The sequence below is a fragment of the Penicillium psychrofluorescens genome, assembly GCF_964197705.1.
Source record: "Penicillium psychrofluorescens genome assembly, chromosome: 1".
Taxonomy (NCBI): Eukaryota; Fungi; Ascomycota; class Eurotiomycetes; order Eurotiales; family Aspergillaceae; genus Penicillium; species Penicillium psychrofluorescens.
Window position 1 is genome coordinate 2,822,109 of NC_133439.1, and position 22,025 is coordinate 2,844,133.

Here is a 22,025-nt window from a genome sequence, read left to right on the forward strand (position 1 = left end):
CCGAGCTATTCAACAGCCCAGCATCATTGCCTTCCCGCAAGGAAGACGCCATCGAATTAACTTCGAAATATTTTGCTACTGTCCATCTAATCTACCCATTTCTGCATGAACCATCTCACATGCAGCGGCTGGATAAAATATACTCAACCGGGGCAGATACCCCCGATCCTTCGGTGGCGTTTCATGTGTATATGGTGCTTGCAATAGCAGCGTCGGACCTATCTCGGCGTTTCAAGATCCGTCTTCCAGCCGAGGGATACTACACAGCCGCGACACACTTCTTCGGTCAGGCATATGCTGAAGGCACATTGGAAGGACTCCAGAGTTTGCTACTTCTTATGGTCTATGCTCTGCACAATCCGTCATGTGGGGTCAATATATGGAGTCTCAATTATCAATGCCTGGGTTCACTGATTGATCTGGGTTTGCAACGTGATGTCCGTGCATCTGCGACGTTCCCTATATCTTTCTTACAGCAAGAGATGAGAACCCGGATCTTTTGGGTAGTGTATACTCTGGATCGAACGCTGGGAACAATGATGGGACGGCCCATAGGTGTACGGGATGAAGCCTGTGAGCTCCGAGTAAGTTTCATATTCATGCCGTGGAAGAACATCTTGCTCACAATATTTTCAGCTCCCATCAGACATTTCAGACAGTTGTCTGACAGAGACAACAGTCCAAGAAAGGACAAACGACAGCCCACCATCTCATATGACCTACTCTGTTCACCTCTTCAAATTAGCGCGCATGAATTCCGAGATCAAATATATCATGCACAGTATCTCCAGAGACGCCCCACGTTATGCATTGCCTGCAATACCAGACATCCACCTCTGGCAATCCGACATGATGAAGCAGCTCGAGCTATGGTATTCGGAAATTCCTAGCTCAGTTGGAATCGAGTCGATCTCCAGGACTTGTAAGACAAAGTACCACGAGATGATGATTTTGCTTTTACGACCTAGCCCCGGCATTCCAGACCCTTCAGAGGAGTCAGTGTCCCTGTGCTTCACACATGCGGTGGAGCTTGTTCGTGGCTTTGGTGAACTCTACCGGCAAGAAGCACTTCTGTACAGCCGACTTATTGTGCACTCGCTCTTTCTGAGCACGTTGATTATGCTCCATGCACTGTGGCGATTGCCTCAGATCGCCTCACGGGTTCAGATCGATGAGGTTGTTGCCGACACAGGGATCAGTTTGAATATTCTCAGCAGTATTGGAGAGTACTGGACTGAAGCCAAAAGGGCAAGGGATTGTATTCACGAGTTGACGGGGGTTACTATCCAGCGCTTGGTTAAAGTGCGGAGTGTAGAGGCATCGACAGCTGCGCCTCGCTCAAGCAGAACTTCGTCTTCGAATACCGTGGCTGGTAGGCCCCAGCGGACACAAGATGCAGACGTGGTTTTAGATCAGACAATTCAGGCTGATTCTAGCATGGGACCAATGACTAGTTTGCTGGATGGCGAGGACTTGAACATCGAGCCTACGAGCTGGATAAATGACCTGATGCCGGGGGGCTTTATGGATTTCACTGGAGCGCCGAATTTTGATAGTCTCATGTGGGAAGTATATAACGGCACCCAGGAATAGACAAAGATAGACGCAATGGATGGCATCATTACATTTTATTGTTGACTCAACCTGCCAATGTTTAGTTTCGCATGTACTCGGGACTCTGCAACTAACTGCTGCCTCAGGCACCCCTGTTCCTCGGCCCCGCCAATTGATCGTTTCTTGGGTCCGCCGCCGCTAGCCGAGGTTGTGCTACCTACTCCCCCGTGATTCCCTCTTCTGCATGTTTTTGCTCTTTCTCTCTTCCACCAACTCCTCGCTACTGCTGCACTAACTGCCCTTCCCCTCACTCTCAATGGCCTCCATCGCCCGTGCCCTGCGGCCCCTGTCGCGCACTGCCACCTCGGCCCGCCTGTCCCAACGGCCACTAGCTGGCCGCGTCTCGCTGCAGGGGTATGTTTATGATCGGAATTCCAGTCGGGGCGTTTAAGGATACACTATGCTAACCTAACGGGGCCAACAGTAAATATGCTTTCTCGACTACCTCCCGCCGGCGGGAGGTCGACCTGTCCAGTCTCACGCCCACCCCAATCACCCTGCTCTCCGAGACGGAATCGCTGATGGTGGAGTCCGTCTCGAAATTCGCCCAGGAACAGATCGGCCCGAAGGTTCGGGACATGGACGAGGCGGAGACCATGGACCCGGCCGTGGTGGAGGGGCTCTTTGAACAGGGCCTGATGGGCGTGGAGGTGCCGGAGGAGTTCGGCGGAGCGGGGATGAACTTCACGGCGGCGATTGTGGCCATCGAGGAGCTCGCACGCGTCGATCCCAGCGTCAGTGTGCTTGTGGACGTACATAACACTCTTGTCAACACCGCTATCATCAAATACGGCGACGCACAGGCCCACCGCACTTGGCTGCCTAAACTGGCTACCGGCACTGTCGGCTCATTCTGTCTGTCTGAGCCAGCGTCTGGATCTGATGCTTTTGCTCTACAGACCAAGGCCGAGAAGACTGCCGATGGCTACAAGATCAACGGCTCCAAGATGTGGATCACCAACTCCATGGAGGCCGGTGTCTTCATTGTCTTTGCCAACATCAATCCGTCCCTAGGCTACAAGGGTATCACTGCTTTCATTGTCGAGAAGGATACCCCGGGGTTTTCCATTGCCAAAAAGGAGAAGAAGCTCGGTATCCGGGCCAGCAGCACATGTGTGCTCAACTTCGACGATGTGGTCATCCCCAAGAGCAACCTGCTCGGTGAAGAAGGTCAAGGCTACAAGTATGCCATCAGCTTACTCAACGAGGGCCGCATTGGCATTGCTGCCCAGATGACCGGTCTAGCCCTTGGTGCATGGGAAAACGCCGCTAGGTATGTTTCTTTATCTCCTCACTTACGCTCGCCGAGCTTACCTGTGAAATAGCTATGTTTGGAACGAGCGCCGCCAATTCGGCCAACTGATCGGCGAATTCCAAGGCATGCAGCACCAGATTGCGCAGGCGTACACCGAGATCGCCGCTGCCCGTGCGCTTGTTTACAACGCTGCGCGCAAGAAGGAAGCCGGCCAGGACTTCGTCCAGGACGCGGCCATGGCCAAGCTGTATGCGTCACAGGTTGCCGGCCGCGTGTCCGGCCAGGCCGTTGAGTGGATGGGCGGCATGGGCTTTGTGCGCGAGGGTATTGCTGAGAAGATGTTCCGCGACAGCAAGATCGGTGCCATCTATGAGGGTACCAGCAACATCCAGCTGCAGACAATCGCCAAACTTCTGCAGAAACAGTATACGAAATAGACGCTCGTCGATCATGATTCTTGACGGCTGCTTCCTGTTCAAAAGCGCATTGTTGTGTTTTCCTCTTGTATAGTTTCCAAGTGTTGGTAAGGTTACAATCGATGAATTTAGATTTAATTTGGTCAAAAACAAAAATATTCTTCCGATCCACGACGGACGGAGTCGGACAAGGACAAGGACATGGACTCGGCCGGGCGGGGCGTTGCGGCTCAGGACCTCTACTCAACCTGCACGGCCCGACTGCTGCGGCCCCTTCATTCTGGATCCTGGGACTGGTCAAAATAATCGAATGTAGTGCACAATGGATCAACTTCTATGTCAAATTAGCTAGATCTTGGAGACAAACTACTGATTACAACACAATTCCAACTCCAGCGCCGAGTCTGCATTGTAAAGGGACACTTCTATCTGTACCTGTACCGGATCGCCATCACCGCCCCCACCTGAGCCAGACATCGCGCCGATAGAGTCCGACCGAATCCAACGTCAACATATTTAAAGCTAGTAATAGGACTCTGTCTCTCTCTCAATAAAACTACTACTATAAAATGCCGCCTATTCTTGACAGACTCAGCAGCTTCCTACGGGACTCATCCTCTGCAAGCTCTCAATATCTTCGCAACGCCCTTATCTTAGCTGTTTCCGCCACGCTGGGAACAGCCATTATTCTCCCCGCCGCAATCCGCGACTATCGCATTTTCAAATCCTACGGCCAGGGTGGACCCCCAAGCAATGTCTTTGGCTGGATGATCGTGCGCGGCCTGTTCCAGCCCTTGGGCCGGGAAATGTTCAGCACGGCCGAGTACGAACATGCCGAACAGCAGCAAGAAGGATACCTGGCTCTATCAGCAGAACAACTCAGCTCGAGGAGCGTTTCTGATCGACCTGTCGTGGGACCGCATGTTGCGCCGCAGAGACAGTTGACGCAGATCCCGGATCCTGCCATTATGGATGTGTGTTTGAATCACCCAATCGTGCTATCATTGCAGGTGGATTGATGGCTGACAATAACACAGAAAATGCGTGAGGAATTCATCACTTTCGCAAAGCGAAACTCTCACATTGTCAAACTGTCCGAGTCTCTCGCGGAGGGACACACAGAAGCCATCTTCCTCGCTGATCATATGCCCGCCTCGCCGATTTTCAAAGCTACAAGAGGGGAGATAGCACATGTCCATACGGGTAAAGAGCATTCATTGCATATGGTTCTGTCACCGGTTGATTGTACGTATCTCTACCTCATTTCTTGCCCCAATTACTTCCCAGTACATATTTCTGATGGATGCTAACATAACCGTCAAGGCAAAAAACTTATCGAAGCAGGCTGGGCCCAGCGTCATTCTTTCTCTGGTGCTCGGGCAATGTCTATTTTAAGCTTTGGGACGCGGTCAAATATACCCTCCGAGTATATGTTGGTTTATGCACCACGTACGGAGGCGGACGTTGAGATTATTATGGCTATCGTTGTGGCGAGTGTTAAGTTTGCTACTACTGGTGCACAGGATATAAGGTGATTGTGTGTTACTAATTTTTAGAGGCGAAGAGAAAGGTTGTTGCATATGTATATCGGAAAGCCGCTATAGTCGCCCGTAGTCATATAAGACCATTGAGAAAGTTGGCAATTCTCATCATTATAGACTTGTTGTCGACTAAAACGGTTCGATTCAATGAAAATTTCAAAAATTGACTAAGTAGAATGGAGCGAAATGGCAGTCCGGTCACCGACACGGCATTGACGTGAAGTCCCCTTTGATATCACTCAGCATTGCTCAACGTTGGCCGAGAACTTGTGCGTCAAGGGCAATTTGACATTTTGTGTCAATGTTTGCGTTTTCGCATTGTGTCCGCCACACTTCGACTCAGCAACATCAAGCAACTTGATCGCCGAGATCTTTACATCCGGTTGATAGCCAAAACTACCGTCCATATGCAGGACACCCTTTTCATAGCTAAATTTGAGCAGACTGGTGTCGGTCGGCTTCAGCGAATCGCCATCATCGAGGTACAGTTCTCCCGATGCACGCCCATGAGCGTCGGGGGCGATAATGAGCTCAAAATCTTCTCGCCGGAGCGCTGTTGTTGTGTAGGCGCTCTTGGCACGCATGGGGATGATGTTGCCACCTCGGATATACACAGGAATTTCAGAGTATCCGACATTATTGCGAGTCATATTAGCTCCCTTTCCTTGGATCTTCTCAAAAGTGTCAAAGTCATAGAATGTGTCCTTTGGCATATAGAAGGTCACGCTTGTGGCATTGGGCGTTGTGACGGGACACACCAAGAAAGCATCGCCATGGAAGAACTGCAAGTCAATGGCGAAAGTGTTGGCATCATCGGGGTACTCCCACATCAGCGGAGTCAACATCGGAGCGCCAGTTGTGCTCTGCCGGTGAAAATTTGTGTACATGTAGTCGAGAAGCTTATACCGCGTGGCAATGGCTCCGCGAGCAGCATCCGCAACAATCGGCCACCGGTAAAACTCTTGGTATATGGTAGACTCCTCTGCGTGGTTGCGATAAAATGGATTCCAGGCCCCCAGAACCGCCCAGCGCGCGCAGAGAATGGGGTTGGTGTCGTAGTTGAAGCCGCAGACGTCGGAACCTACCATTGGTACCTGGAACATGGCGACGAACTGGATCATCTGGATGATTTGGAGGCGGTAGTCACTGTCAATAGAGCGGTTGTCTCCGAACCAGTGCCTGACGAGGAACGTTAGTTCTGGAAAAGGGGTTAGCTACGGGGTAAGGCTTACCCGACTCGAGCTGAATCGCCGGCATAAGTTGAACGCGTGATGCTGTGCAGAATGTGAGCAAGGACAGCTTCGAGATATCAACGTTTTCGAGAACTAACATCAGCGGCCTCTTCCCCGGTCGACGTTTTATCAACGAATTGCGACTACTTCTACCCATCATGCTCCCGTAAAAATTATGAACGTCGTACTCTGCTAGGCCGTTGGGGTGGTGTAAATTGGTCGGTAGGGTCTGTGAACTCAGCGGGCCAAAGTAAGCTCCAATATCGTACGGCGGAGAGATCAGATCACGTCCGGGCAAACCCTGCATGGATCCTTTTGGGTCGGAAGAGCCGTCATCCCTTCTCACACGCGGTGACCGGTTTAGAGAATATTGGGGTTCAGGGACGGTCATTGCTGTTGTATTAGGAACCATCCAGTGATCCGAGACTGAAGCCATTGAGCCACAGCCTTTTGTGTGGATTGTCCGATTCTGTGCCTCAAATATGTAGAGACCCTCGTGTGTATAAAGAGGATACGAATATGTAATTTTCGAGTTTGCAGGTAACTGAACCGTGAGATTCCAGGTCCCGTTTGTGCCTTGCATGTCCGGTGCATAGAACGGCGTGCTGTTCCCAATCGATAACGCGTTTCCAAGTAAAAGGAGATCATCTCCATTTGGAACCTCAGAGTCCACCATGAAAGTAACAGTAGCTATGCAATGCGGCTGAAAGTTCTCGGGAAATCCGGGTATCTTGTACGGCGAGTACATTCGCACCGGAGGCGGACGTGGCGGATCCCGACTCTCGATAGAATACTGCTTTGGATCTGGGCATGGATAGTCACAAAAGTTGGATGCCTCATTCATGTCTATCCAAAGCCCATCAATATCCACACCGCTATCAGCGTTGAAGAACGTGTCGAACTGCTGGTCCCAGAAGGCTTGTGCATTGGGCGCGAACCAATCGGGGAAGTTAGTCGGCCCCGGCCAGACAACTCCTGTGTATAGCGTACCATTGTCCTGTTTCATGAAGGCGTCTTTGGCTATCCCGTCGTGAAAAGGGGGGTAGTCTCGAGAGGCGACGGCGGGATCTACCATCATGATATAGTGCTGGTCATGGTCATGAAGATACTTGACAATTTGTTGCATTCTGCTCAGAGGAAAGCGCAGCGGGTCCAAAGAGAAAGTAGAACGGTAGTCCATATAGTCGATATCGTTCCATATGGTCTCCAACGGGATATTTGCAGCACTGTAGTTAGCCACTACGGCGGCGGTTTCGTAAGTGTCTCGGTAGCCATATCGACACTGGTGGAAGCCGAAACCCCAGTATGGCATTAAAGTCGGGTAGCCAATAATATCAGCGAATTGAACTGAAACATCTTTGGGGCTTGGCCCAGAGAGGAAATAAAGGTCGAAAACGCCTCCGATAGTGTTATACTCCAGAAACTCCTCCGTGTCCACGCCAAGATTGATCTTCATTCCGTTTGAGTTGTGGAGATATACCGCATGAGTACCCTTGCTGCCGCGATGGTCGTAGTAAATCGGATAAGAGCCATAAAGATTGGAATTCTGCGGCATGAATGGCTGACCCGAGTTCCAATCGACGTGCGAGTAGTTCTGGGGATCATGGCGGAAAGGATCCGAGCTCTCGCCTAGACCATAGATGTTGGGATTGCTGGGGAGCGATGTTCGAAGCCTGAGATACTGTGACTCGAAAACGAGTGCTTGGCCAGTAGTGTTGAAGAGGACTTCGCCGTTGGACTTGCGTGTGACGGAAAACGAGAAGGGTTTCTGCTGCATAGAAAAGACCAAGTCTTCATGTTCTGAGAACTTCTCAGACTGGGGCATCGCTAGCAAGTCATTGGGGATCTGATATACACGCTCATCGGCATCGTAAATCTTGATGTGTAACCGATTTTCTGCGGGTCGTTAGTTTTACTGGACTTGATTTATCAACCAGTACCCACCTGTTTGATGCTCAACAAGCAACTTCAAATCCTTAATGTCATTCCCATATGCATTGCACGGACTGCCGTCTAAAGTCAAATCCGCCGTAATAGCCTTTTTATAGTGCTTTACATTCGCGGCAGCGTACCCAGGACAGCTGCTGATGCCTTGAGCCAAGACAGCCGTTGTCCCCAAGGCGGCACCAAGCCAGAATAAGCGCGTCATGTCGGATGGCGTAACAAGACTGTCTTCTTCGCCAGCCAAAAATTGGGCGTATTTATTTCATCCCTTTATTTAACTACACATTGAGAATTTGTACCCTGCCCCTCCTCGCCTGTATTCATTCCGTCCACCGAGGCTCTAGTGTAACCTGCCCCTCTTCCCGGCGGGGAAGGGATCCGTCTTCCAAGACCCGGATATCGGATCTCTCTCCTACACGACCTGCGACATCCTTCAACACCTTTCCTCATTAGGATGAATACATTCGCTTACAGGCCATTGTACATCAATTAACTACTGTTTCTTAGGTCGTTCCTTCCTGTAAAGCAATTATTTAAGAAAATTTCCATACGTGCTTCATCTTGGGTCTGGCACGCATCGTCTCTCTCTGTGAGTCAAGAAGGGCATGAGCGGTCAGAAATGCTGCAAGTTGCCGATTATTTCCAACAGCGACGCAGTTCTCAACCATCGATAAATCATTGTTCGCAAAAAAACAATGATACGAATACGACCCTCTAGCATGAGCATTAACATTACCGTCTTCCATGCAGGCTGCTGATCTAAGGTGTCATAAATATCTTCAACTCAAAGGATTTTCCTGCTTCAAAGAATCGTCTGCCCTCTCAATATGGAGAATCATATCCATCAACCTGCTCAGAGACGGACAAGCCATGGAAACAGTGCCACTGTCAGAGATATTATGATTTTTGTACTCGACGTCGAGTGTTTCTGCCTGTTGAGTGAAGTTTGCGGTTCCCAAAAAAGAAAATATCGACGTGGGGGTTCGATGTGTGCAAATACCTAGTGAGTAATAGTTCGGCTGCAAGTCCGAGATTCGACCAAAAACCCCCCGCACAGACGGGGTTGATTTGATTTGATAATGTCTACGTACGCCCTAGCAGATCGCTTTCCCCTGACACCGAAGTGAGGGGTAATGTCCGGGGGCCAGAACTTGATGGACGATCTCTAAACTCTTTGGCCTTGTCAAGTTACCATCTTGTTTTTCCATGATCTAAAGATTCTACTCTGCCGGTCCCGGGCAAGGGGCCTTTTGCGGGGAGATTAATGGCATCTCAACCTGACTTTGGGCAAGTTCTGCCCCCAGTGAGTCACCACTCACAATCAACCCGACGATCAAAGGTTCATTCTAAACCACCTCCACGCGCTCTGCTCCTCTGTCACAGATGCAGAAGTGCTGATTGGATTTATAGATCTTCCATGCAACAGATAGCCAGAAATATCTTTATCGGCGCGGGTCGCGGTTTGTCTCTGGAAATTCGAAGTCCGCACGCCGAGGCGGGTAAGTGTCTCTCTTTCCGGATCTAAAGCGCCTGCTAATTGCTCTGCGCTGGTCAATATTTGCAGGCCCTATTCTAGACCAAGCATGTCGGACATAGGCAATACTGATGCATCCCCTTCGTATGAGACATCGGCTGGCAGGCTGTTAGGTCTCCTGGTTGGAGACCAATTCGACTCTTCTGAGAACGTTAGGACAGCAAGGAATCCCATTCAACCACCTAGCAACACCGTGAAAGATATCGGCCTGGACTTCGACCTTTATGGCGCATCTTGTTTGGATGCTGCGATCCACTCAACAGATCACTGCGTTTCCACTATCAAGGAGCTGGACCCGGCTCTGAGAAGCTATCTACTTGACCAATTTTGGAGCCGCTTCAACTCGTGCGTACCCATTGTGCACAAGGGAGCCTTCCTAGCTAGCCTAGACGGAGGTTATGGAGAGTTCTGCTCTCCGGAGCTTCATCTCGCAGCCCTTGCCATGGGGTTTCGACGCGCAGATCACAGCCGCTCAGATGTCCTGCAGCTTTCTCTTCCTAATTGGGACTCCATTCTGCACAAGAAGCTCCGACTGATTATAGATAATCTATCGACACGAAATGAGCCGCGAAGTAACACGCATGCGCAAGCTGTCATTATTCTTGCTCAACTTGAGTGGGAACGGGGACGAGATCACTCAGCGAGGCTCTACCTAGGTACGTCTTTATCTAACACATGGTAAGAAATCTAATGTTCATGATCTGCAGGTACTGCTTTCACCATGATTGCAGAAATCCAGCAACGTCGACATGATCTTGACACGCCAGTTTCAGATGACGAAATCATTGTCCAGCGCATTGCGTTGCGTGCTGCTAGCCTTCTTGATAGGTGAGTATCCATGCGTACACTTCGGCGATCCTTTATGTTGAGATTTCTCGCTCTTCAAGTCATAGGGCTCTGTTCAATCATAATTTCGATACCACTCTGGGCGATCGATCGAGGCATTTGCACTTTGCTACATCTCACCACCTTCGCAGCAACCCGCCGTCGTTGACAACGAAGCAAGATCTCAGTTCACAGATCTACAATGCACAACTGGAGCTTACGAGCATTGCCACAGATTCCGTAGAGCAGCTTCAATCACAACCGATCCGCTCCACCGAAAACCTTTTCTCCCAGTTAACAGAATTACACAATCGTCTACAAATCTGGCATAAAAGTCTCCCGAGCCATCTAAGCTGGAACCATCAAACACAACAGTCTACTCCTCCAAGTCTCTTTTTTCTCCAGTAGGTGTATACCAACCCTCCACCACCGTTCCATCTAACAAAGGTAAAAAGATGGAAAAAGATGAAACAATAAATGAGAAGTGATAAGGCAAGAAACAGCTAACAGAATTTTGCTTACAGCCAACAATTTCATGCCGTCCTGATCTTGATATATCGTCCTTTTGCGTCCCAGGCGGCATTAACGAGCATTATTGACCGGCTTACGGGTGTTAACATCAACCAGATATCCGAATATGTTTGTAATATTCTACTTACGAACGCGATGCGGATAGCGGATCTCATCTTCAAGGCTCGCGAACAATTTGAACCCGGTGCTATCTTTCCCCTATCGGTTCAGCAAGGAGCTCTTGCAGCCGGAGTTCTTTTGGCCCACATATCACGGATAGAGGGCAGCAGCATAGGAGATTCAGGTCTCCGACAACTGAAACTTCTACAGCAGTTTTTCATTGACATGTCTGCGATACAAGGACCAGCTGAAAGGCTGGCTCGGACTTTGCGGGATATCACAGTAGCGACGACAAGCTGCGGCAGCCCTACGGAGGGATGGAAAGCTCGCACCCCTCCGCAGAGTATAGATCTTACGGACCCAGATAGAGAGCAAGTTGAAATTTCAGTCAGCCGCCCCAACGATGCGATCTGGCTCAACAGAAATGATGATAATGGCGGAGGAAACCTTCCAGGACAGCGACACGATTGTGCATCTCAAGAGCAAGACACCACTGCCGCTACATCTTCCAAGGATATTGGCACCCCGATAGGTGGACATCCTGATGGACTTAGTCCGACAAGAGACTCAGACCACAGAACAGAATTGCCAACTTCTGCCTCAAAATATTCTATCGGCCGCTGCTCTCACGGCCAATTATTACCCCGGGGTAACGACGCAGTGGATTCGGAAAACATGCGTTCCTCGCACGCCATTCAAGCAAGTTCCGCCCGCCTAACACCAGTGAATATGTCCCTGGAACCAGAAGGCTTATTTGATCCTCAGTTTGCCCTTGGAACAGACCCCCTGGGCCTGCCCACGGCTGGTCCTGATTTGGACGCCTGGGACAAGGATGCTGTCAGCGTGTCCTGGTCTGATACATTCAAAGCGCTTAGAGCAGTTCATGAGCGACCTGGATCTGAGAAGATGGTTGCTAATGAGTTTGGTGATGTGATGGGGGGCGTTTTTAAGCTGTGGTGATTTGAATTAGGAAAGATGGCTTTGATGAATGGAGTGCAAGCTTACTGGCTCTACATTGCATTAACAAATTTCTCTTTTCTCTCTCGCCCCAACCATTGCTATTCTTTCCCCTTTTTGAACAACTGTTTCGATTATGTCTGGTAGTTGATAGCCTCAACTCTCTGCAAACATACGAGCCATATTGAACTCCTCGAAGCCATTGGAGGAGGCCACTTGATCATAATGAGGTAAGCTGAAATCGAAAAGATCGTAGTTGGGTGCTTCCTCGAAGCACGATTGCCAGAATATCCTGTCGCCTCCGGTGAGAGGTGAAGACTCGAACCCACAAGCATCTTGAATCTCCGCAGCTGTAGGAGGCGAATTCCACGGCCTCATCAGCATTGGCTCCACGCCAGGATCACGTAGCGGCTGCTCGACGTCCCTTGAGCTTTGGGCTACGATGTGCCTCATACGTGCTGTCTGCTGCTCCTCAGAGACAGATGAGCTGACATCATGCCGTTCCGCTGCCCTCAGATACTCTAGCGCTTCAACCTCGGTCCCATAAGCACCTCTCAAAGAAAGCAAAACCTGTTTACACTGCTGGATACCCTGGATAGCGGCCCGTCTGACGGTCTCATCCGGTGACTTGGTATCCAGTAGATGTATCAGTATAGCCGCAACGATGCTGCCAACAGCCGTCGTAGATAAGAATGGCGATAGGCCGGCCTGATAGAGCCCCCAGTTAACGTTCGTTAGCTCCCAGGCGGCGTTACGGAGGATGCGCTGGGATGCACCCTGCAGCTCGTCCTGTCTGTTACACCAGGTTGAGCTGGGAGATAAGGCTTTGAGGCGGTATAGCGCGCTGACTGCTACGTAGTAGACGACATGGACGGTTGCTTTGTGCACAATCAGGCTACGGCCATGCTGGGTATTGTACTGGCTTGACGTGGTGGCATGGGCTTCGTAGCGGAGGTTAGGAGGCATCTCACGGTACCACCTAGCGAATTCTTGCGCGCAGTAGTTAAGGCGGCCAGATGGCGATGGAGGTGGGTACTCGTTATAATCCTCTCGATTACTGCCTTCCACCTGCTGGCGGCTTCTGAAGGTTGTTGAGAGGAAAAGAGCGATAGAGACGCAGAGCTTCATGTGTTCTATACACAATCCAGCCAATGCATCCTGCATCGACCGATCTTCGAGAAAACTGAGAGATTGCATCACTTCGGGTAGATGGCCACCGGTGGAGACACCTATCTCATCATCAAAGTCTTTGGGCAAAAGCATCCCAACGCCATAGTAGGTTGTCCTTGCTGGACGCCCTAAGGCTAATGCATTCTTCTGTTCGCGAGCGAACGTGCACCACCACACCCGGCGGCGAAGATGCTGCTGTGGTGTATCGAACCGCGACTTATCGGGCTCCAGGTGCAGTCCGATCGAGTAGGCCAGAGAAAGTGCAGTGCCTGCCCAGTACCACGGGTCTTTTTTTTCCTTGCCCGGATACCAAGTGCTCATGAGTATTGCAGTCTGGACGGCGACGAATGTGTCTGGCTCCGTATTGCAGTCGAAAAGGATCTGGAGAATTTATCAGTACATTGACAGCAGCGAATGTTAAGGAAAAAACAGGAGGAGAGTCTCACCTTGGCCCGATTGAAAAATGCACGACGAGCTGATTGTTTGGAATCAAACCCTTCTCGTTTGATGATCTCGTTCTCGACAAACGTCACTCCAGCACACATGACGGCATGGAACAGGAGAAGGGCCATTGGTCTTTTGCACCTGCTTCCGTCCAAGGTCGATACGATCTGGGCCTTGTCCAACAAAGGCAGGAGTGGATGGGTGAACTCGAGGTAGCGTGCGAGACACACATTGCGGAATGTGCATGAGGGCAGTGAGAAAGCATTTTTCTCGTAGAGATATCGCAGATCAGCTTGATCCAAGCTCGCAGGAAGAGGTATGATGAAGCTCGGTAAACTTGGATAAGCGATGTCCTTCAGAGGGTCTATTGTTGAACGGGAAGGCGCAAGTCTTTCCTCTGCTAGACTGACGTGGCAGCCATTGGCAGGGTATGGTATCTCATTTCCCGAGATTGTCTGATCTTCGTGCTGACAGGCCTGTTGTGAGATTATTTCGGGGGCACTCCGACCACTTCCTCCCGGTGACGGGACGGCAGGGGCAGCGGATTTGCTAGCTTTTGACACTCTGTTTTATCAGAGCCACAATCAGCTACAAAAATCTTTCCAATGTCCAATTTCACATCCTATACATACTTACGGCGCCTGCTTCGAGGGACGATGCACTCCAGCGAATCCAAATGGCAGTTGGTACATGGCGGTCCATTGCGAACCACGTCGCACCGCACTTTGCGAGACCTGCACAATGCACAAGCTCGGCCCGCGCGCTTTTTGACCCTTCCATCGACAGTTCCGGGCTTCTCCATACTGACCAGCCGCCCTAGATGAGCGTCACTTGCTACGGCAATAGACGTGTGGTTGAAGTGCGGAGTTCTCCCGACGTACCGACAAGAGCCGACAGCAGTCACTAAACTTAAAAGGGATTAGTTAGTGCCCGAGCGCTGTACAACAGAAAGTTAACTTTCATAGCCGTGGGTATCTAACCAAACCTACATCATTTGACGTCTGATGTGGAGTATAGGATCAAAAATAGATAGCCGACACGAATCAAAGCCTCGTCGCTCGGAGCGGACCTTTTGAAAAGGAGATGGTTGGTCCCGCATACGGTTACCCCGGGAAAGGGGGGTTTCCGGGGCCCCGCACGTCTCTAATTTTGTATTATTATATGCTGACCCATGCCATATTTCTTTTCGGTGTTTTGGAGAAGAAACGAACCGTCAAGACTAACAATGACTTCTTCAGAAGAGGACATGTCTACAAAGTCAGAGCATCAGGAGAGTCTATCTCAGCTCGAGGGGGAGGTGGATGCACCAGATCAGCTCCAGGTGAAGCGAATTAAAAAGAAGATAGACCTGAGAATCTGTCTTGTGCTCGGAGTGATGTATACCGCCTCATTAGTCGACCGTGTCAATTTACCTGTGAGTGCCTCCTACTCTAGCAGCTTCCAAAAAAACGCCGACTCATAAGAATAGAATGCGTATGTCCATCTGATGGCCTCGTCCCAAGATACTAAATCTGATCATCGAAAAGTTATGTAGCTGGAATGGGAAAAGATCTCGATCTCAAAGGAAATGCTTATGTTAGTCTTTCACTCATCCCCATGGCGCTCGGAAATACCATACTGAGGCTGGATACTTCAAGTCCCTTTTGATCCTCCTCTTTTTCCCGTTTTATATATTGTTTCAGCCGCCAATGACTGCAATTGCCCGAAAGCTTCGTCCTGGTCGTTTCCTATGTGGAATTGTGATTTCCTGGGGCTTGGTAATTGTTGGACATGGCCTTGTTCAAAGCTGGCGATCTATGCTTGCCTTGCGATGCTTGCTGGGAATCTTTGAAGCAGGGTTCTTCTCAGGTTGCGTGCACCTGTTGAGCTCTTGGTACATCAGAGGTAATCTTGCACCGTGGAATTAAAGGAACTCTTTTTGACTTGTTCATCAGCGGAGGTGGCAAAACGAAATGCTGCCTTCTATCTCCTTGGGTCTTTTATTGCAGGTTTCGGCGGTATCCTGGCCTATGGTGTAGGACAAGCCAACTCAAAATTGCTCTTCGGGTGGGAATGCTAAATTTGTAACAGCTGTCGAGAATGAACGGCGTCGGGGGCTATGAAGGCTGGCGATGGATCTTCCTTCTGGAGGGTATTATCACCATTGCCTTTGGTCTCGCAGCCTACTTCCTCATCGTTGACTTTCCGGAGGATGCGCACAAATCCTGGAAGTTCCTCAAAGAAGATGAGATACAGACTGTCATTGATCGAATTAACAGAGACCGGCAGGACGTAGTAACATCTCCCTTTAAACTGGGCTCATATTTGAAGAACGCCTTGGATTGGAAGATATGGTTCTTCGCCGCCAATTTTGGGCTCACATCGGTGGTCACATATGCTGCCGCTTACTTCCTCCCTATCGTCCTACGTGATGGACTTGGGTTTTCTGAAGCCGCATCTGAATGTCTGAGTACTCCGGTAAGATTGTATTCAGTGCCTCATGGGCGAAATTCCAACACGGCTGATCAAAACATGTCAGTGTTATGTCGTCGGATCAATTCTTGGATTTGGCGAAAGCATCATATCCGACAGAATCGGGCTTCGAACACCTTTCCTTCTTTTCAACTGCGTCATCGAAGTGATTGGGGTCGTTGTTCTGGGGTTCGCAACACCAAGCGGTGTGAGGTATTTCGGAGCCTTCCTCATTATCGCGGGATCCAACTCAAATATACCCTTGTGTTTAACTTACCAAGCCAACAACATCCGAGGCGTGTGGAGACGCGCTTTCTGCTCAGCAACCATCGTTGGTGCTGGAGGTATCGGTGGCATCATTGGTTCCTTGACCTTTCGAGATCAGGATGCGCCAACGTACAGGTGAGGAGGAATTAGGCCTATTTCACGTGTTACATGCTAATTGGCCTAAAGACCGGGCCTATACACCTGTATCACAGCTGGATGCTTGACCTTTCTCTCAGTCTGCACAACGACGACATATTTCTTTGTCCAGAACAAGAGGCAGAAAGAAGGAAAAATTGTGATTGAAGGCTTGGAGGGTTTCAGATACACATACTGAATGATATGCATATCCGGGGTTCAAAGATGGATTGCGTTCATAGCACTTATGTCACGTTGCAGTATATAAATATAAGGAGCTCTCGAGCACCCTCTGTTCTTCCTTTTCAAAGCAGCATTTTCTTGAAACTTTATCAACAAGCCTTTCTATCAGGAGAAATAGTTCCCACTCTGTAGCAAGACAGAAGTTAACAGCAGATAATACCAAACCCATCATGGCATCCGCTCTACCCTCAATCACAATTGGGTCATCAGATAAACCGTCGCAAGGAGTGCCCCAAGTCTCCACAAATAGGACAAATTGGATAGGAGATAATGCAGAGTGGAGGAGAAAATAAAAATGGAACAGAATCAATATAACACTATAAGTTCAATTTACGCAATAAAAAAACACCCAAAACAGGAAGATAAAAACGAATAGTGCATCATCTGTTAATTGAACACAGGCCTCGTCGATGGTAACGGCGAATTAAACACCCTCAGCAAGGCCCTCAGAGCTTTCCTCTCATTTCCACCCCGTTCTGTTCGTTTTCCAATTCCACGAGTAACATGCCTTCAGCGACATCTTCTTCGTCATCCTCCATCTCATATACCCATTTAACCTTGCCAGCTCGAGGACTCCTTACTTCCAACTCCATCTTCATCTGTTTGACAAATGCTAGAACCTGATTTTCAACAACTTTCTCTCTTTGCGCTACCAAAACCTCGATAAGTCTGCCCGACATAGGAAGAACAACATGTCTCGGGTTCTTTGGATCTCCTCGGCGATGTGAAGAAGAGACGAGTGCCGATGCTGCAGTAGAAGTTGTATGAAGCTGCATCCGATAAGGAATCGCGGTTTGCGAGGCTGGGGTCGTGTATTCAATCTCAGCGGTGAGAGAAGTGGGGAATTCATTGCGTAGAACACGGGAAAGACGCAAATGATGTGCGACTTTTTCCGGGAGTTGGGACTTTCCAAGCGGTTCTAGTGTAATAGACCATGCATCGCCTTTTCTGAATAACAGACCAGAAGACGGCATGTTACCCTGTACTATCGACTGTTGCGAAGGGCCAAGTAGGCCCTCATGTTCTCGGAGCATCTTTGATATGCTATCCCCTAGGTGAAGCGCTTCATGAAGGTTCGATCCCAGCCACTGCGTATCGGTTTTGCCCGCCATAAAATCGCCATGAGCCACGATACCTCGTAAAAGATTGATGTTGGTCTTGACACCGCCTATCCTTGAGTCGACCAATACGCGTTGAGCCTTTCTGACAGTTGCTTCCCAGGTAGATGCGGTGACAATGATTTTGGCCAGTAGGTTATCAAAATCAGGGCCAACCACCAGTGCATTCCCGGAGACATTGATATTCGTGTCTACCCGAATACCATGTCCACTAGGAACAGTGAACTCAGTCACCTTGCCGATGCTCAAGGCAAAATCATTGCTTGGATCCTCAGCACACAGGCGGAGCTGGATAGAGAAACAATTAGCAGGTGGAGCTTCTCTTGCGCCGACCTTAGATACGAGACCGAGGTCATGTAGCGAGCGCCCCTGAGCTAGTAGGAGCTGTGTCTGTACTAGATCAATGCCGCTGATAGATTCTGTAATGGTGTGTTCGACTTGAAGACGCGGATTGACTTCGAGGAAAAAGAACTCTCCTCGTAGTTCACTAACAAGAAACTCGAAAGTCCCAAGTGATCGATATCGAATCTCGCTTGCCATTCTCAAGGCTGAATCGATGACTTGACTGACCAAACCTCTGTCTTTTAACGTTATTAATGCTGGAGCACATTCCACCACCTTCTGAAATCGTCGCTGAACACTGCAGTCTCTCTCCCACAGATGTTGGACTTGACCTGTGCCGTCGCCGATGACTTGGATCTCGATGTGATGAAATCCGTCTACTGCGGCTTTCTCAACAAAGACTGTCCGGGACGGCGACTCGCTAATCGCACGTTGAATGCTATTATCTAGCTCCTTGTCTTCGCGCACGAGCCGGATTCCTCGACCGCCTCCCCCATCCACGGCCTTGATCATAACTGGGAACCCAACATGTCTAGCAAAGGTTCTTGCTTCTTCAATATCGCCCGTGGGATGGGACATAGCTTTTAGGACTGGAACACCACATTGCTCCGCTAGCTTTTTTGCCTGGAGTTTGTCTCCAGTGCGGGTGAGGTTCTCCCACCCTGGTCCTATCACGATAGCCCCAGCTTCGTGCCACATGCGGTCCGCAAAATCGGCGCTTTCACTAAGGAATCCATATCCCGGGTGCACGGCGTCAATAGAGTGCTCCCGGGCCAGATTTACAAGAAGTGGTATATCAAGATAGGACGATGCCGATGGGATTTGGATTACATGATGCGGCCGTGCTAAATCGCAATGAGAACGGTCGTCTGACGTGTAGAGAGCGAATGTCTCGACTGGATCGGGTAACTCCCGCGCAGCATGGAGAATGCGAACAGCAATTTCACCTCTATGGTAAGATTGATGAGCTACTTGAACAGTCCTGCATTATGTGGAGGATGCCATACCTGTTGGGGACCAACAGCCGTCTGATGGGTCGCGAGTCTGGGGATGGCAACATCGGCGAGTGGAGAATTCGTGGTAGGATCAGAAAGGGATGCGAAAGCAGCTTTACATGGACTGCACCAAACAGGTAATTGAGAAGATAACAGCTGCCCTAGGATAAGTTTAATTGAAGTGAAAATTGTATACGATTGAACCATTTGTACCTATTTCCTTATAGCTTGTTTTTGCAATTTTCGGCCCTCGGGAATGCCAAATTACCCTCTTGTATAACCGCTGCTGAATCATTTGGACTGGCTCCTTTCTGGCCTGTTACTGAGGTCCTCGGCACTCGGGAAGGCCAATCGCCCCCTCACCCGACAGAAACACGCCCCCCCATCTTTAAAATCAACGTCAATAAGGAATGAGAATCTAATTCATTACGAAACCAATTTGACCGAGGCCGAAATTGCGAAAATGGCGAAAGACGGCGACGCATCGCCTCCAAAAGGGAGCAAAGACCAGGCCACCGAGCGACTGAACCAGGTCTCGTCGCATATATCACCATCGACCGAAAAACCACAGAAGATAAAGGCAAACTCTCAGGCCGCAGCTTTCCGTCTCCCAGCAGATTACTCGGATGTCTTAGGCCAAATCGCCACCCTTCGCGCAATTGCGGCAAAGCCAGATCCTAACCACCGTGGTTATGTACGACAGAAACAAGCTGGAAAGCTATGGGTGCGCGAACGTATAGAGCAGCTTCTCGATCCCAGCACATTCCAAGAAATTGGTTCTGTCTCCGGAACAGTGACATGGGAGAAGACTGCGCCCATGCGAGAGAAGCCCGTTTCATTTGTACCGAGCAATAACGTTCAGGGAGCGGGTATGCTCCGGGGCAGAAAGGTTTTACTTACGGCAGACGACTTCAGTATCCGGTCGGGGCATGCAGATGGCGCGACTGCTGGGAAGACAGTCTACGTCGAGAAGTTGGCGCTCGCACTAAGGTTGCCAGTCATTAAGCTAGTGGATGGTAGCTCTGGCGGAGGCAGCGTGACGACTATCCGTAAGGAGGGGTGGAGTTATCTCCCCCATGTGTCTCCATTTATACCAATGGTACAGCAATTGAACATGGGAATTCCCAATCTCGGCGCAGTTGTTGGACCTGCTGTACATCATTCCAACCCTTCTTTTGTGTCCTACGAGTGTATGGCTAACAATTACGTTAGATTGGCCTAGGCGCCGCGAGGGTAGTCTCCTGCCACTTTTCCGTCATGGCAGCAGATATCGGCTCGCTCTTCAATGCCGGTCCTAAAGTTGTGGAGGGCGCAACATTCGAAGAGGGTCTTGATTTCCAGGACTTAGGAGGACCAATGGTGCACTGCACGAACGGCACTATTGATAACCTAGCTGCCAACGAAGCCGAATGTTATGAGCAACTACGTAGGGTTTTAAGCTACCTTCCTAACTGTGGAAGCGAAGCGCCTCCCGTGGTTCCTTCTAGTGACAGCGAAGAACGTGAAGACATCGGACTACGCACCATAATCCCACGACGACAAGCCCGCATGTATAATCCACGCACTATCATTCAGTCTGTGGTCGACAAAGATTCATGGTTTGAGATTGGAGCCCTATGGGGTCGAACCGCTATTGGTGGACTCGCACGTCTTGGTGGGCGTCCTATCGGTGTGATCTCGCTCGACTGCGAAGTGAATGGCGGCGCGCTAGATGCGGCTGGTAGCCAGAAACTGACACGGCTACTAAAGCTTTGCGATGTCATGAACTTGCCTATTCTACAGTTTATCGACGTCCGTAAGTGATATATCCATCAGAAGAATCTATTTATTTGCACTGACCTTTTTTCTCCTACAGCTGGCTACGCCATCGGTACCGTTGCTGAGCGCACCGCCACTATGCGCTGGGGGGTGGAGCTCGCTAAGGCATATTTCAGCACTACAGTACCGGTCTTCAACCTCGTGACGCGGCGCGCGTTTGGTGTAGCCGGCGGCGTCATGCTTTATTGTCGTGATCCTGTCATGCAGGTTGCATGGCCGTCCGGGCAATGGGGCTCACTTCCTCTAGACGGGGGTATTGAAGTCGGGCATCGGCATGAGCTTCGTGAAGCTGAGAAGGAAGGGAAGAAGGATGAACGCTATAAAGAGCTGGAAGAGGAATATCTTCGCCTAATGAATCCAGTTCGGACGGCCAATGCCTTTGGAGTGGAGGAGATTATCGACCCAAAGGATTCGAGACGTGTTTGCTGCGCTTGGGCCTCGCATGTCTACGAGGTGCTTATGCGTGAACGATTGCTGGACAGGGCCAATGGCAAAATTCGGCCTTCTTTTGCTTGATCTGTTCCAAAAGAACGATATAAGTATTATGATGGCCCTTTAATGGCGGTTGACTGAATCCCTTTGGATCAAACACCCACCCTACCTGTTCTTCCTTCGTTCCTCGCGTCTCCTTGTTTTGCTGGATGTCAAATAGGGCAACAAGAAATCCAATGTAAATCCCACAATAACTGAAATATATCTTCAAAGCCAGACGCAGATTCTCCTGTCTTACATATAATTCAAAATGTTGGACCTTTTCCCATACAATCCCTAATCCTTGAAGCAAATACCTTAATGCTATACGTCAGCAGCCCAGTAATGGCTAGCCTCAGCTATATTTAGCACCTGATTTTCCAGCTGGCCAGTAAGTGAGTAGATGTCTTTAAATTGTATGATTTTGGACTACTGGCGCAGCTGCCGTTGGTATGAAGGCGATCCTTTTACAGCTCCGCAATTAGTTTTGGTGGGGTGGCTCTTAGACCAACTTGCCCCAAATCGTGGACTTCTGGAAATAACCCTTTCTACCACAGTACCTGTACTCGTATATGGATGGCATATTTCCTTTGGTGAATATATCCACTTATTTAGTACATCTG

General features: G+C 49.8%; 8 protein-coding genes across 8 annotated transcripts; 5 read left to right on the forward strand and 3 right to left on the reverse strand.

Annotated features, from left to right (window-relative positions):
* Nucleotides 1-852: 852 nt before the first annotated feature.
* Nucleotides 853-1,593, forward strand: PFLUO_LOCUS1044 (uncharacterized protein; the record flags this gene model as incomplete). The annotated part of the gene is made up of 1 exon (XM_073778044.1): nucleotides 853-1,593. One exon carries the CDS (start codon nucleotides 853-855, stop codon nucleotides 1,591-1,593), a length of 741 nt encoding a protein of 246 aa, XP_073635138.1.
* A 277-nt stretch (nucleotides 1,594-1,870) lies between these two features.
* Nucleotides 1,871-3,306, forward strand: PFLUO_LOCUS1045 (uncharacterized protein; the record flags this gene model as incomplete). The annotated part of the gene is made up of 3 exons (XM_073778046.1): nucleotides 1,871-1,968; nucleotides 2,039-2,887; nucleotides 2,940-3,306. 3 exons carry the CDS (start codon nucleotides 1,871-1,873, stop codon nucleotides 3,304-3,306), a joined length of 1,314 nt encoding a protein of 437 aa, XP_073635139.1.
* Nucleotides 3,307-3,854: 548 nt separating this feature from the next.
* On the forward strand, nucleotides 3,855-4,304 carry PFLUO_LOCUS1046 (uncharacterized protein; the record flags this gene model as incomplete). Its single annotated transcript, XM_073778047.1, has 1 exon — nucleotides 3,855-4,304. The coding sequence occupies one exon, from the start codon at nucleotides 3,855-3,857 to the stop codon at nucleotides 4,302-4,304; it is 450 nt and encodes a 149-aa protein (XP_073635140.1).
* A 761-nt stretch (nucleotides 4,305-5,065) lies between these two features.
* PFLUO_LOCUS1047 (uncharacterized protein) lies at nucleotides 5,066-8,207 on the reverse strand (the record flags this gene model as incomplete). The annotated part of the gene is made up of 3 exons (XM_073778048.1): nucleotides 5,066-6,024; nucleotides 6,059-7,954; nucleotides 8,003-8,207. The coding sequence occupies 3 exons, from the start codon at nucleotides 8,205-8,207 to the stop codon at nucleotides 5,066-5,068; spliced, it is 3,060 nt and encodes a 1,019-aa protein (XP_073635141.1).
* A 1,378-nt stretch (nucleotides 8,208-9,585) lies between these two features.
* On the forward strand, nucleotides 9,586-10,368 carry PFLUO_LOCUS1048 (uncharacterized protein; the record flags this gene model as incomplete). Its single annotated transcript, XM_073778049.1, has 2 exons — nucleotides 9,586-10,192; nucleotides 10,244-10,368. The coding sequence occupies 2 exons, from the start codon at nucleotides 9,586-9,588 to the stop codon at nucleotides 10,366-10,368; spliced, it is 732 nt and encodes a 243-aa protein (XP_073635142.1).
* A 1,736-nt stretch (nucleotides 10,369-12,104) lies between these two features.
* Nucleotides 12,105-13,690, reverse strand: PFLUO_LOCUS1049 (uncharacterized protein; the record flags this gene model as incomplete). Its single annotated transcript, XM_073778050.1, has 2 exons — nucleotides 12,105-13,499; nucleotides 13,565-13,690. The coding sequence occupies 2 exons, from the start codon at nucleotides 13,688-13,690 to the stop codon at nucleotides 12,105-12,107; spliced, it is 1,521 nt and encodes a 506-aa protein (XP_073635143.1).
* A 3,414-nt stretch (nucleotides 13,691-17,104) lies between these two features.
* PFLUO_LOCUS1050 (uncharacterized protein) lies at nucleotides 17,105-19,178 on the reverse strand (the record flags this gene model as incomplete). The annotated part of the gene is made up of 2 exons (XM_073778051.1): nucleotides 17,105-19,067; nucleotides 19,126-19,178. The coding sequence occupies 2 exons, from the start codon at nucleotides 19,176-19,178 to the stop codon at nucleotides 17,105-17,107; spliced, it is 2,016 nt and encodes a 671-aa protein (XP_073635144.1).
* A 398-nt stretch (nucleotides 19,179-19,576) lies between these two features.
* On the forward strand, nucleotides 19,577-21,447 carry PFLUO_LOCUS1051 (uncharacterized protein; the record flags this gene model as incomplete). The annotated part of the gene is made up of 3 exons (XM_073778052.1): nucleotides 19,577-20,266; nucleotides 20,326-20,908; nucleotides 20,969-21,447. 3 exons carry the CDS (start codon nucleotides 19,577-19,579, stop codon nucleotides 21,445-21,447), a joined length of 1,752 nt encoding a protein of 583 aa, XP_073635145.1.
* Nucleotides 21,448-22,025: the final 578 nt, after the last annotated feature.